The following is a 13712-nucleotide window of genomic DNA, read 5'->3' on the forward strand; positions in this document are numbered from 1 at the left end:
GTTCGTAATCTATAATGAGATTCTGTCTGTAGTGGGTAAATTGAGCTCTGCTAAATGAGGAAATATGTCATCACAAAAATGAGGTCCATATCCAAATGTAAGAATTTGTTGTTGATACGCACAGAGATTAAAATTTAGGAGTATTGCACCTCTTCAATTTAGTGTGATAGAGAATCATCTGAAATAACATTTGAAATAACAGTTGAACCAACCATGGAGAGTCCAAAAATAGTATAATGTCAGCAAATAAAGCAATATTTTTTCAAGAGCTGTCTGTACTAGATAAAATATCCCATGTGTGATTCCTAATAAGGGCAGCACAGTGACTTAGTTGTTAGCACTGTTGCCTCACAGCAAGAAGGTCATGGGATCGATGCCCACCTGTGGCATTTCTGTAGGGAGTTTACAGGTTCTCTCTGGGTGCTCTGGCTCCCTCCCACATCCAAAGACACACAGGTTAGTAGGATTGGAACCTTTAAATTGTCCGTAGATCTACGTTTGTTTGTCTGTATGTGGCCCTGCGACAGACTGGCGTCCTGTACAGGATGTACCCCATGTCACGCCCTATGACTGCTGGGATAGGCTCCACCCCCCCCAAACCCCACCCCACCCCATCCCACCATGACCCTTAATCCCTTAATCAGAGTAAACTGTTGAAAATGAGTGCGTGAGTGATGATTCCTAATAAATGTATTTTTGTAGGTTTTATAATAGAAAGTTGTTTTAGTTTCAGTTGTCCTTCAAAAAAAAACCTTTAATATCAGTGACTTAAGTAACCAATCCTGTGTATCAAATGAGCGGTTTCTCACTTTAGGTAGACTGAGATGAGTATCACTTGTATTTTGAGGGAACATCACCTGTGACATATTGGACACGTGGTGTGTTTCTCCATGTACGATCCATTACGGAGGTGACTCAGGCCCCATCTACACGTACATGGAAAACGTAGATTTTTTTTTTGCGTTTTGGCCCTTTCACCCATGAACAAACTGCATTTTAGGTCACTAAAAGTGTAGCTTTTGCAAAACTCCTTCCAAGGCAAAGATTTTCAGAAACTCCATTTCAGTGTTTACATGTAGACAAGGAAAACTGTTTTTTCTTTCCCAAACTTCTGATCGGGTTATATCACATCCTGTTTCTCTGGCATGCTCTTGACAGTGCTTTGTGTGGCCAGGATGTCTTTTAAACATTTTAAAAAATTCTGTAATCATATGGAAACAAATACCACATTATTTGTCTATGAAAGATTCCAAAAAGGTATATTTTGATTATCTGTGACTGAATGTTATGGATTTACGGGCTAAAAACAACAAAAACAGTCAGAAAGGTCAGATTCTGTTTGTAGAGGTCAAACTTTAGTGTTGCTACAGTTTTGGTAGTTGATAGTTTACACCGTTTGTCATGCTTAGTTATAATCTTATGAGGTTACAACATATGCCATATGTCATATCTTGAATCCAAAGGACATCAACCTTGTTTTTCACCATTATTTCAGAGACCAAGCATTCAACTATTCAAAACTATTCCATTATTAATGCTATGAGCACCTGCAATAATTTATATTACTTTTTTTTTTTTTTACAATAATCAGAGCAACTTTAACTTTTGTCCAAATTACACCATTTTGGGATCCCTATGATCAGACCAAAAATAATGTGGTATACTCCTCAATATCAATGGAGCATTTTTAAAAGTCAGTTGGCCCCTGCCTGGCCACAGCTTACCACTCTGGGAAGATCATACTTTTTTAAAGTCCCTACTAGTGACCAAAATGCCATTACCTGTCAGGATTTGCAACCCTGGGAGGTAGTGACCAACCTACCTGGCCCTCGGACAAAGATAGTGGTGTTGTAGTGACAGGCTACCACAGGTGGTTTTACTGGTTTAGGTGTTCCAGGTGCAGAGGGAGGCTCTCTTTAACAAGAGTGAGCGGCAGGTTGCAGAGTCCCAGCTGGCCACAGTGCAGCAGCAGCTCACCGAATTACAAGCTCAGTCCAGCCACATCCAGGAACTTCACAATGACATCCAGAAATCCAAGGGATTGGTCAAAGAGAAGGACTGTAAGGTCAGCAATTGTGATTTTTTTTCTTCATGTAACTTTTGTGGCACCAGTAAGAAAGACTGGAACTTCAAGTGTTCGATGACGTGTCCTGCTCTTAAACAGATAACCGAGTTATCAAAGGAGGTATTCCGGCTAAAGGAGGCCCTGGGTGCTCTCTCACCTCCTCTTGGTATCACCACCTCATCCTCCACTCCTCATAACCCGGGACAGCAAGTGGCCTTGCAGAACAGGGTTGCTATACTCACCCAGCAGCTTCAGGTAACAAGAGTTTGTTTGAAACTTGGGTTGAGTGACCCCAATGGAAAAGTATAACAGTAATCAGATGAATGTGTCTGAGTGTGAATATCTTGGTCCATATGAAAGTGATCTTAATATTGCAACATGTCATATGAACTTTTTGCAGGATTGGGAGAGGAAGCACAAACAGGTGGTAACAGTGTACCGCTCCCATTTACTAGCAGCTGTACAGGTCAGTTGAACACGTGTGCATTGAACTGGGATTATGTTACAAATACATATGCACATAAATTAATACTTTATCTGGTTTGTTTCTATTGTTAAAGCACAACAGCCATCTACTCTTATGTTCTGTGAGTAATGATTGGACTCCATGTTTCAACCCATTCCTGGCATTTTGGATTATATAGCCCAGGAAAGTCAAGTCTGGGATCATGTACTGGTGTTTGCACATTGCCACACTGGCCACACCACAGACCCACCACAGGTCCTGGATGGCAACCATACAGGCAGACAACTGGTCTGTCCTCAGCTTTTTGCAATTAACCATCTAAATGCTACACCCAGAAGAAATATGGGTGTCTCTTAGCCTTCTCCAGATGCCGGAGGCCTCAACACTGGGGAATCTGTATGCTGGGTCATGTTCAGAGAAATGTGCGAGATGGCCAAAATATCATTGTTGGTGCTCCCCCACAATGCAAGCTGATAACGCTCTTCTTAGTCTTACTAAGTAACTGCTTGATGGAAATAAAGTCATTGCAGCAGTACCCAAGAATCCCCCAAGGAGACCAAGCACCAAAGACATCTAATCGTTGTGTTTGGCCACTGGTTAGCATCCAAGTATCACAACGGTGCATGAAGTCAAGAAGCATCAAGACCATAAAGACTTCAGCCTTTGTTCTCCTGGAATGATTAACAGAATCACCAAACACATCTGTCCAGTGACCTCATAAGCTCTCCACAGGTGCCAGTTTATTAGGAGTGACTTTGCTCTAGAACAGGGGTGTCCAAGTTAGTCCTCGAGATCTACCTTCCTGACACTCTTAGTTGTCTCCCTGCTCCAACACACCTGAATCCAATGAAAGGCTCATTAAAAGCATGCTAACGAGTCTTTCATTAGATTCAGGTGTGTTGGAGCAGGGAGACAACTAAGAGTGTCAGGAAGGTAGATCTCGAGGACTAACTTGGGTACCCCTGCAGTGGAAACAGTTATGGTTTGAAGAGGTGCATTTGGCCATTTTCCTACCATAACGCTCTGTTTTACATGTTATCATAACCACTCTGCCCTGGCACAAAATAACAAAATGCCAATTTTGGTGTTGTAAAAGTACATATTCATAGTAGCATTGCTTCTGCAGATCTGTGCACCTCCTCAAACCAGAACCCTACATGCAACCTGTCTACAGGTTTTGTGGATTTGCTTAACTTAGGTGAATCATGCAATATCCAGATCCACTGTAGGACAGACACTAACAGTCAGATCCAGAACTGATTATAACATTTTTGCTTTATCCTTACCTGTGGTGAATTGTCACTCGTGGTTGTTGTTGGGAGACCTGTTTGATAATCATATTAAGCAGCCATGTCAGAGCTGAAGATTGATCTCCCCACTTCTCTGCTGTGCAGACCTTGAGAAGTCTGGAACCAGGTGTGTACTTATCGTGATGATGCCAGTCATCCTCTGCACACCACCATCAGCAACCAGAGGAGCCTCTTCAGCCACAGACTACTCCTTCCCAAGTGCAGGACCAACAGACTGAAAAAGTCCTTTGTCCCTCAAGCCATCAGACTGTACAACTCCTCACTCAGGGGGAGGAGGAGCAACAAGAAGACAGAGGTTGGGAATGAGAGGAACAGTAGTAGGCAGTAAACCAGTATTGATCTGTATGTCTGGTATTTATAATGTATTTATATTTATACGAGGTCTATTAGAAAAGTATCCGACCTTATTATTTTTTTCAAAAACTATATGGATTTGAATCACGTGCGATTACATCAGACAAGCTTGAACCCTCGTGGGCATGCGAGAGTTTTTTCACACCTGTCAGTTGCGTCATTCGCCTGTGGGCAGGCTTTGAGTGAGGAGTGGTCCACCCCTCCCGTCTATTTTTTCATTGTTTAGGAATGGGTCAGAGACTGCCGCTTTGCTTGATCAAAATTTTTTCAGAAACTGTAAGGCACATCCGAGTGGACACCATTCGAGAAATTCGGCTGGTTTTTGGTGAAAATTTTAAGGGCTGATGAGAGATTATGGAGTGTTACTGTCGCTTTAAGGACAACCCACGGAGCCGGAGGGTGCGCCGCGCTCCGAGCCACGGTCAAATTTAAGCCTCTGTTGACCCAGGACGTCGTGAGAGAACAGAGAAGTTTCAGAAGAGGTCGGGATCAGCAGTTTATCCGGACATTCCACTGTTAAAGGAGATTTTGTAATGAAAGATGTGCAGACGGATTTGCGCGTCGGCAGGCAGCCGCTCATGGCCCGGCGCCACAGAGAAACACCTCCGTTGAAAGCGTTACGGGACAAGTTTGAACATGCCCAGCTGTTAAACAGTTTCTCGGATACTCGCTCGACTGAAAACCATCGAAAGCCGCCTGAATTTTACGAATGGTTATCAACACAGAGGTGTTTCTCTGTGGCGCCGGGCCATGAGCGGCTGCCTGCCAACGCGCCAATCCGTCCGCACATCTTTCATTACAAAATCTACTTTAACAGTGGAATGTCCAGATAAACTGCTGATCCCAACCTCTTCTGAAACTTCTCTGTTCTCTCATGACGTCCTGGGTCAACAGAGGCTTAAATTTGGAAGTTTTCAGCTCGAAACAGGCTGACGACGGCGGCTCGGAGCGCGGCGCGCCGTCCGGCTCCGTGGGTTGTTCTTAAAGCGACAGTAACACTCCATAATCTCTCATCAGCCCTTAATATTTTCACCGGAAACCAGCTGAATTTCTCAAATGGTGTCCACTCGGATGTGCCTTACAGTTTCTGAAAAAATTTTGATCAAGCAAAGCGGCAGTCTCTGAGCCATTCCTAAGCAATGAAAAAATAGACGGGAGGGGTGGACCACTCCTCACACAAAGCCTGCCCACAGGCGAATGACGCAACCGACAGGCGTGAAAAAACTCACGCATGCCCACGAGGGTTCAAGCTTGTCTGATGTAATCGCACATGATTCAAATCCATATAGTTTTTGAAAAAAATAAAAAGGTCGGTTTCTTTTCTAATAGACCACGTATTTCCAAACTGTATTTCTTTTTTTCACTTTTGATACTCTGTGTGCTGCTATACAATGCTGCTAGAACCTCAATTTCCCTTAGGGAGTCTTCCCAAGGGATCAATAAAGTTCTATCTAATCTAATCTGGTTCAAACCATATAGGATGATCTCCCTCCTCGATATGATATTATTAAGCCAGTGCAAAGTCAGCAAATGTACTTTCTATGTTTCACAAAGGTTGACATGGATTCCTTGTGGGCTTTTCCAGTCACTTGTCCTCTTCCTGTTTGAGATCAGATGTGAGGGTTTTGCTGATGACCTGTTTAAACTGTTTTGCTCCCACACACTGGTGGCAAAACATGCTTGAGTTTTTGTGCTGCAATGGCTCTTTTGTTTCATTGTGTTCCCCACCAGGGACGTATGGATGAAGAGGTGCAGACTCTGTTACTCCAGATCCTGAGAATGACAAAGCAAGAACACTGAGCCTTATTGCCTCTGTCACTCTGAATATCTGCACCTCTGGTCCACGTACAGGTCAGCATGTAGCTCCAGCACATTCAGTGTCACTGAGTCCAGATTTAACAAGGCCAAGTATGAGGGATCCGTAGGAAACCAGAGCTGCATGTGTACAATGCAACCCTCAAAACAGATTAAGCCCCGTTGTCACTTTAATGGATGTGCATCCTGGAAAGTCATGTATTAGGACCTTGTCCTTACTTTGAAAAAGTGTCCACGAGGGTGGCTGTGGTGTATTGAAATTATTGTCATTTTGCCGTGGTGTTCTTTTAAATATGGCTTAATTTTCAGTGTCCAAAACATATTTTTACTCATCACGACCTTTGATTTACAGTACTTTGGTAATTCTTTGCATTTGTGTAGAGCACATATGATATGGTACAAACCCACCCCGTAACATCATCAAACCGAAATCAAATGACAACCGTGAGCTCCACAAGCTGGATAGTCACGGTTACAGACGCCGTTCTTCTGGGATGCATAACCACGGGAGTGAGAATGTGGCCGTTCAGTTCGGCTAATATCAAAGTATTAACATAGGAGATCTGCAGAGTGCCTTTAAAAGTAATGCCAGTCTGTGAGGAGCAGGAAGTGAACATGAACACAATGTGGTAAATTAGAGGATAGAATGTGGTGCATGAGTGGTGTGACGGTCCTACCAGTTTTATATAATATTGTTATAATAAAAAGAAATCAAACAAATTGTTGTACTGTTCATCCTGTACTTTATAAATCAGTTCTTGAACTGGTTGAACACACAATAAGGTTTTCAGAGCTGCAGCTTCCACGCAATCCTTCTCATCTATTTTTAGGTCATAGACATCTGAAGTCTTAATTTGGCTGGAGCATGTGCCCGCAGAATGTTGGACAGCTGCATTTGCTGCCACATAAAAAAATGCACAAATTAGAAATACCAACAGACGTGCACCCTCATTTGATTGAGATTTATTGACAAAAAGCAGCAAAGATTAATCAAAGAAGGAACAAAAGATATTCCTGAGAAAGCAAGAGGACATCTGAATAAATCTGCGTGATCAGTTTTTACCAAAACAGTAACCGCAGCACTGTGTCTGTGTGTTGATAATAGTTGAGGTTTAGAGCAGCAGACCTGACGACAGATATGTTACTAATATATCACACTAATCCAAACCAGGAGGACTCACTGAAAGTACAAATTAAAAGAGCTGAATTTGACCAAAAGGAGATGGTAGCGTTCCACTCAGTGCAGCCACAGACCACAACAACACAACAAGTCGCTGACGTGCAGAGACAGATGAGAAATAGCAAAATCAATAAAGTGATGTATTTCCTGAGTCAGGACCAATAAAGGATTTAATTTGAAGTTCAAATCTCCAGCGGCCAATAGAGGCCACAACACTTCCGAATTAAGACCACATTAACAAATGCAGAAACGCTTACAAATACAAAATAAACAAACAAAAGACCTTGCATTAATTCAGCAGCAGGTTGTTCCATCAAAAAAAGAAAAACAACAAAAAAAATCTTGCAAATTGAAGAACACGCTATCAGAGACCACAAACTAATATAACATGCGGCACAGAAGTTTACTGCAAATTCATGTAACACACCCAAAAACAAAGACAACCTGCAAAGTTCGGCAACCAGTGTTGCCACAGTTACTTTGAAAAGTTACTTTATTATTTACTTTTTACAGTTACTTGATAGAGTTACGTCATTAGCAGCTGCTGAATATAACTAGTAAAGTAAGGCGTAATCTAACTTGGTTATTTTCAAGATTGAGTACTCAGAAATGTAACTAATAGTTACTTTTGTGATTAGTTACTTTTCTGATTACTCAGTGTTAAGGGTAACCAAGTTAGATTACTAGTTACCTTATTAGTTACATTACTTATTAGTTTCAAATTGTCAGCAGCTACTAATAAAGTAACTGCATAAAGTAACCAAAAAAGTAACTTTGGCAACACCGTCTACAACACAACACAAGTACTAACAAGACAAAAAGAGCTTTGCAGAGCTCTGCTTTTTTTCTCTACCTGGTCGGCAAAGCTGAGTAATTTACGGTGGCTGGGATGCGCAAATCCAAATTACAAAATGCACAACACATGTACAAGTCCCAAAACAAACTTACAAATGACAGATTCTGACAGAAGGTGAATGTACCAAATGACAGACATTCCCTTTCCATCACGTTTGGCATTTGGTACGTTCCCTTTCTGTCAGAATCTGTCATTTGGTACATTCCCCTTCCGTCACGTTGGGCATTTGGTACGTTCCCTTTCTGTCAGAATCTGTCATTTGGTACATTCCCCTTCCGCCACGTTGGGCATTTGGTACATTCCCTTTCTGTCAGAATCAGTCATTTGGTACATTCCCCTTCCGCCACGTTGGGCATTTGGTACATTCCCTTTCTGTCAGAATCAGTCATTTGGTACATTCCCCTTCCATCACAGTTGGCATTTGGTACATTCCCCTTCCATCACAGTTGGCATTTGGTACATTCTCCTTCAAAATCAGCCATTGATAAATTTGTTTCGGGACTTCTTGTAAAAGTGTTCTGCCATTTGTAAAAGTGTTTTTGCACTTCCCAGCCCCCGTAGTAATTACTTTATTGATGATTATCCTCTTAAGATCGCTATATTTATGTGTTTTATAATTTTATTTGCAGTGCATTGAACAGTAGAAGTCCAAGGGCGCAATTTAGAACTAGAAACTGGGGGGGACTAAGTGCGAGGTCCGCAGGGCCAAAGCCCATTGGCCGAGGGCCTGGGGCCGCTTTCAGCCCCCAGAAGCCAACGGTATCTAGATAAGCTCAGATGCATTTTGAGCATCCAGAACAGTAATTTTAATGTTTTGAGAAGACCATAAAGTGGACACCATTTGACTTATGCAATTTGAAACTGTGGCTAAAAGTACTTTATTCTGAGAATAGCCAGGATTGATTTTATTAACATCCTGGTGTAAATAAGGTATCACCACATGTGTATAACTCAAAAAGAATGATAGGTTGAGTTTTCATTAAAAAAACAACTGCAATGTGGTAAAATGTATTCATAAATATGAAAGATCAGACTCTTAATAATTATTAACTATCGCATACTGTATTTTTTTCTCAAGATTTGTTTTTGCATAAGTTTGAAAAAACAACAGATCATAACTTTAGGATAAATTACTTATGAATTTAATTTTCGAAGTGGCACTAATGACAACACTCATACTGAACATAATTTTGCTTGCATAGACTGATTTTGGAGATCAGCAATAATTGGGCTTTCTGAGGACCCAGATAGCTCTTCTGATTTCCTTTTCTAACTTTCAGAATTTAGTAAATTAGCATATGGTCCATTGATACTTATGTGTAGACACTAGTCCCTAGAGGCAACTATTTTTGGTTTCAAATCTGGGCAAATGCAGTCCCAGAAAATTCAGAATGTGACAAACAAGAAACGGGTGTTGTAAACAAGTCAATGCTGCTAAAAATACAAACTTGCAGAAACAAAGATACTATTCTGACATGGTTTGCACATAAGACTGACATAGCATGTTTCAAGTACACACATATATGTCAGAAGGTGGGGGGGACATACCATATTCTGTCCCCCCTGGTTGAAAAGGTGGGGGACATGTCCCCCCTATCCCCCACTAAATTGCGCCCATGTAGAAGTCATTATGTCCTTTGAGCAAAACCCTCTTTTTGTGTTGCTCATACCCTTGTTGTGTCTTGGAATTTTTTGGGTGCATTGTGTGGAATTGCAGCAGCCACACTATCAAATTATATTGGTACAAGTGCTGTTTTTCAGATGCAGTTACTTGTTGTTGAATGAATGCATGTTTTTTGTACTGGTGTTTTCAGCATTTGCTAGTGTTATCTTAATTTGGAAGTGTTTTGGTCCCTATTGGCCACTGTACATATCCCCAATCTGTCAAGACAGCTAGCATTGTGGTGCGCAAAGGCTTGTTTCTCAGACAAAAGATTAAATGAAGGATTTAAACAACATGACGACTGTTGTGCAGGATGCACAAATAATGACAGTCATGACACAATAAGGCAATATTAAACATTATTCTACTTAAAACCAGAGCAGCTTACATTACTGTTGACAAGTATCATCAACCTGAAGTTTGTTCTGTCGTTCATTGGCATGGCAAGAAAACTAGTCTTTTGCAAAGAGCGTAAATGCACATTATATATACACTTTGTTTCTTGTCTTCTCAGACATAAATGCCTGTCTGTAGTTGTTAAGGCACTGACGTTAAGGGCTGAGGAAACACAGGCATGGAAGTACTATATGTTTGAATGCAGAGTAGTTCTGATGTAGTATTTTGAGTACAATTTCACAGGAGTACAAAGAACATACAACCTCTACTCAAACCACTCCTTAAAGAGAAACTCTGGGATTTTTCATCCTGCACCCTATTTATGGATGTTTTGGGGCTCAACCTTTCGCAAAGATGAAAAAGATGATAATCTGTTCAATATCAAGTCTACAGGGATAGACCGATAATCGGCTGGGCTGATAACCTGCTTCGACTGATAAGCCCTCTGGGTGCTCTGTAGGGATAGACCAATAATCGGTTGGGTAGATGATTGATATCGGCCAATAATCCCTCTGGGTGCTCTGTATGGATAGACCGATAATCGGTTGGGTAGATGATTGTAATCGGCCAATAATCCCTCTGGGTGCTCTGTAGGGATAGACCAATTATCGGCCGGGCATCGGTGATTATCGGCCAGGTCAATAATTAGCTGATTGGTCTATCCCTAGTATCGAGTCAGAACGCTAACACTGCCACAGGCTAAATTGGCACACAGTGTAAGTCTATGAAGCAAGCCAAGAACGTCAAAATGCTTCTTGACACCACTGAAGAGACAAAAATATCATTAGAAATTTTTGGTAGTATGGCAAGGATCCCTAAGGAGGTATACATGCATGTTTACGAGAGCGGCAACCATTTTTCTCCATAGAATCCAGCATCATCTCTGGTTATAGGTATTATACAGTAAGTTGTTTCGGCTTCTGCCTTGAGATTGCCACAGCAGATCTAGTAAGGAGTTAGATGTTGGTTTTTGGCACACGCTATACACCGGATGCTCTTGCTGATACACCTCCAATATAACATGGAGAATGGGCAGGGGTGGTCTTGAATCAAAATGAAAACAGGGCCCACATTGAAAAATCCCAGAGTTCCGCTTTAATGAAACACAACACAAACTACTGATATTTTTGGTAAAGGTGAACACTGGTCTTTCTACTTTAAGGTATTGCCAAGAAAAGAAAGTGAAACTCCACAAGTTATGTGCATAAAAACCCCATGAAGCATGATTTCAAATCAAATCAAAGGGGAATCTGTTCAGTGTGTAGCCGTTGTGCCATCTCAGTCGGGTATTGCAGACCTGTGAACAGGTGGCAACAGTCTCAAATCCCAGTGAGTTTGATGTTTCTGCTCATGTCTCTATGGACAGTTCCCCCATTCATAATCAGAGTTCCTGCTTTTATCTTCACCAGATAGCATTTTGTTCTGGTGTTGTCCATCATTTGTTCATTGATCGTCACAGGTCCGGGGGTCACTGCTCAGGTGAGTGGTGGTAGTTTGGAAGCACATCCCTGTTACAGGCATTGGAGGATGTTTTTGTGCATTAAATGTTTTCCAAACAGTCGTGTCTTGAATTTCTGACATCAGTCAATCTATAGAGTCTGGTGGGTTTTATAGCTTAACAGCTGCATGCTGAGGAGTTTTAACAAATGAGGATGAGATTATCTGGTAGGCAGAAGAGGCAGAGAAGGTCCAAACTGTCTGACACCACACTCTCCTTGTGAGACAGAGCCATGGAAAGAAGGTGTCAGTAGGATTCTTTGTCCCAGATAAACATCTTATATATGTTTTAAAGTTTTACTTTCTGTGATTTGCGTGGAGACAGGAGAATTCACCTCAGGAATCCAGCTCTGAAATTTGGCAAAAAAAAAAAAAGATATGAAATCAATGTACGCATATATTGTGTTTAAAAACTTATGGGTGATTCTTTAACTACGGGCACTATTGGCCTTGTAAATGTAATTTCCACCACACCATTGCCTTACAATATAAAGCACCTTGGGGCAACTGTTTGTTGTGATTTGGCGCTATATACATGTGCTCTGATGTCACTGTTTATCTCCATAGAAACTACCCAAACAATCTTTCATACAAACTGTTTAAAGGGACATTACAGTGTTGTGGTGGAAATTACGGCAATAGTGTGGGACAACTACATTTTGTTTAAAAAAATCACAACAGTTGTATGACATTGAATACCCCAATTATGTTTTGATTATTTTACTGATATTTTATTCAGAGATATTTTAAAACATTAGAAAAAACATTTCTTTACCATTCATTTTTATCATTGAAGATCAAAAGTCTGGGTGTGGGACAAGCACAAAACAGCAATATTTGCATATAATGATGCTGAAAAAAGGTGAAAAAGTCATCATAGACTACTAGAACAAATTTCTTAACACACTTTCATTGTAAAGATAACTATAAAAGTGTGAAATTTCGCCTTTTTTCTGTTTTTCATACAATATGATCAAAGGACATAAGTGCCTGTAGTTTAAGAATCACCCTTAAATGTCAACATCTAAAAATTATTTGCAATGCATGGCAGGGTAGCACAGGGGAATGTAATAGCTTGTGTGTGACTGTGTACAAAATATCTCAGAAATGGGTGAGCAGATTTTTACCAAATTTGGTCTGTATATTCTTTGGGTGAGTGTCTTCAGATGATGAATTTCCAGACCAGATCGGCCAAAGGTCAAGGGCATCTAAACAGTTAGGTTAGATTAAACTACAGATCTGTGAGCAAGCTTACCGACTGACAGAGTGGCTGTTTGCATGTATTACATATCGGTGTCGTACATCATTTGTGCTCAAATACTAAATTAATATAGTGATCAACTTGTGTATCATAGAGCCCAACAGGTCTGTTTATGCCTGTAATTAACAAATAATTAATGGCTCCCTCAGGATCACCACAGCAGATCAGATATGGAGATGGAGCTGCATGTTGATTTGACACATTTTACACCAGATTCCAATCCTGACAGAACGCTACATGGAGAATTGGCACATGTGGTCTTCTACCTTTGGAATCTTCTGCTTTGGAAGCAAGCACACTATATACGAGGTCTGTGATGAAAAAAGCGGTCCTTTTTATTTTTTTCAAAAAATAAATGGATTTGATTCATATGTTTTTATGTCAGACATGCTTGAACCCTCGTGCGCATGCGTGAGTTTTTTCACACGTGTCGGTGATGTCATTCGCCTGTGGGCAGGCCTTGAGTGAGGAGTGCTCCACCCCGCCTGTCGGAATCTCTTTGTCTGAATAGCCGCTGTGGACGGCGCGCGTTGCTTTATCAACCTTTTTTCTGGACCTGTGAGGAATATCCGAGTGGACACTATTCGAGAAATTAAGATGGTTTTCGGTGAAAAGTTTAACGGCTGATGAGAGATTATGGGGTGTTTCTGTCGGTGTAAGGACTTCCCACGGAGCTGGACGTCGCGCAGCGCTTCCAGGCATCGTCGTCGGCCTGTTTCGACCTGAAAACATCCTAATTTAAGGCTTAATTCACCCAGGACGTCGTGAGAGAACAGAGAAGATTCAGAAGAGGCCGGCATGAGGACTTTATGCGGACATTCCACTGTTTAAGGACATTTTGTAATGAAA

General features: G+C 41.2%; 2 protein-coding genes across 2 annotated transcripts in view; one reads left to right on the forward strand and one right to left on the reverse strand.

Moving 5' to 3' along the window:
• The window catches only part of ankrd24 (ankyrin repeat domain 24), a 50905-nt gene extending 44179 nt beyond the window's left edge, over positions 1-6726 (forward strand). The window contains exons 19-22 of the mRNA XM_034179797.1: positions 1889-2065; positions 2165-2320; positions 2466-2531; positions 5927-6726. Coding sequence (XP_034035688.1) covers positions 1889-2065; positions 2165-2320; positions 2466-2531; positions 5927-5995 — 468 coding nt within the window. The 3' untranslated portion in view covers positions 5996-6726. The remainder of the gene's footprint in view (positions 1-1888; positions 2066-2164; positions 2321-2465; positions 2532-5926) is intronic.
• A 4451-nt stretch (positions 6727-11177) lies between these two features.
• shc2 (SHC (Src homology 2 domain containing) transforming protein 2) overlaps positions 11178-13712 on the reverse strand; it is a 45005-nt gene continuing 42470 nt past the window's right edge. Inside the window, exon 13 of the mRNA XM_034179798.1 lies at positions 11178-11952. The gene's annotated coding sequence lies outside the window, so the exon portion shown is untranslated. The remainder of the gene's footprint in view (positions 11953-13712) is intronic.

The sequence above is a fragment of the Thalassophryne amazonica genome, chromosome 10 (genome assembly GCF_902500255.1).
Source record: "Thalassophryne amazonica chromosome 10, fThaAma1.1, whole genome shotgun sequence".
Taxonomy (NCBI): Eukaryota; Metazoa; Chordata; class Actinopteri; order Batrachoidiformes; family Batrachoididae; genus Thalassophryne; species Thalassophryne amazonica.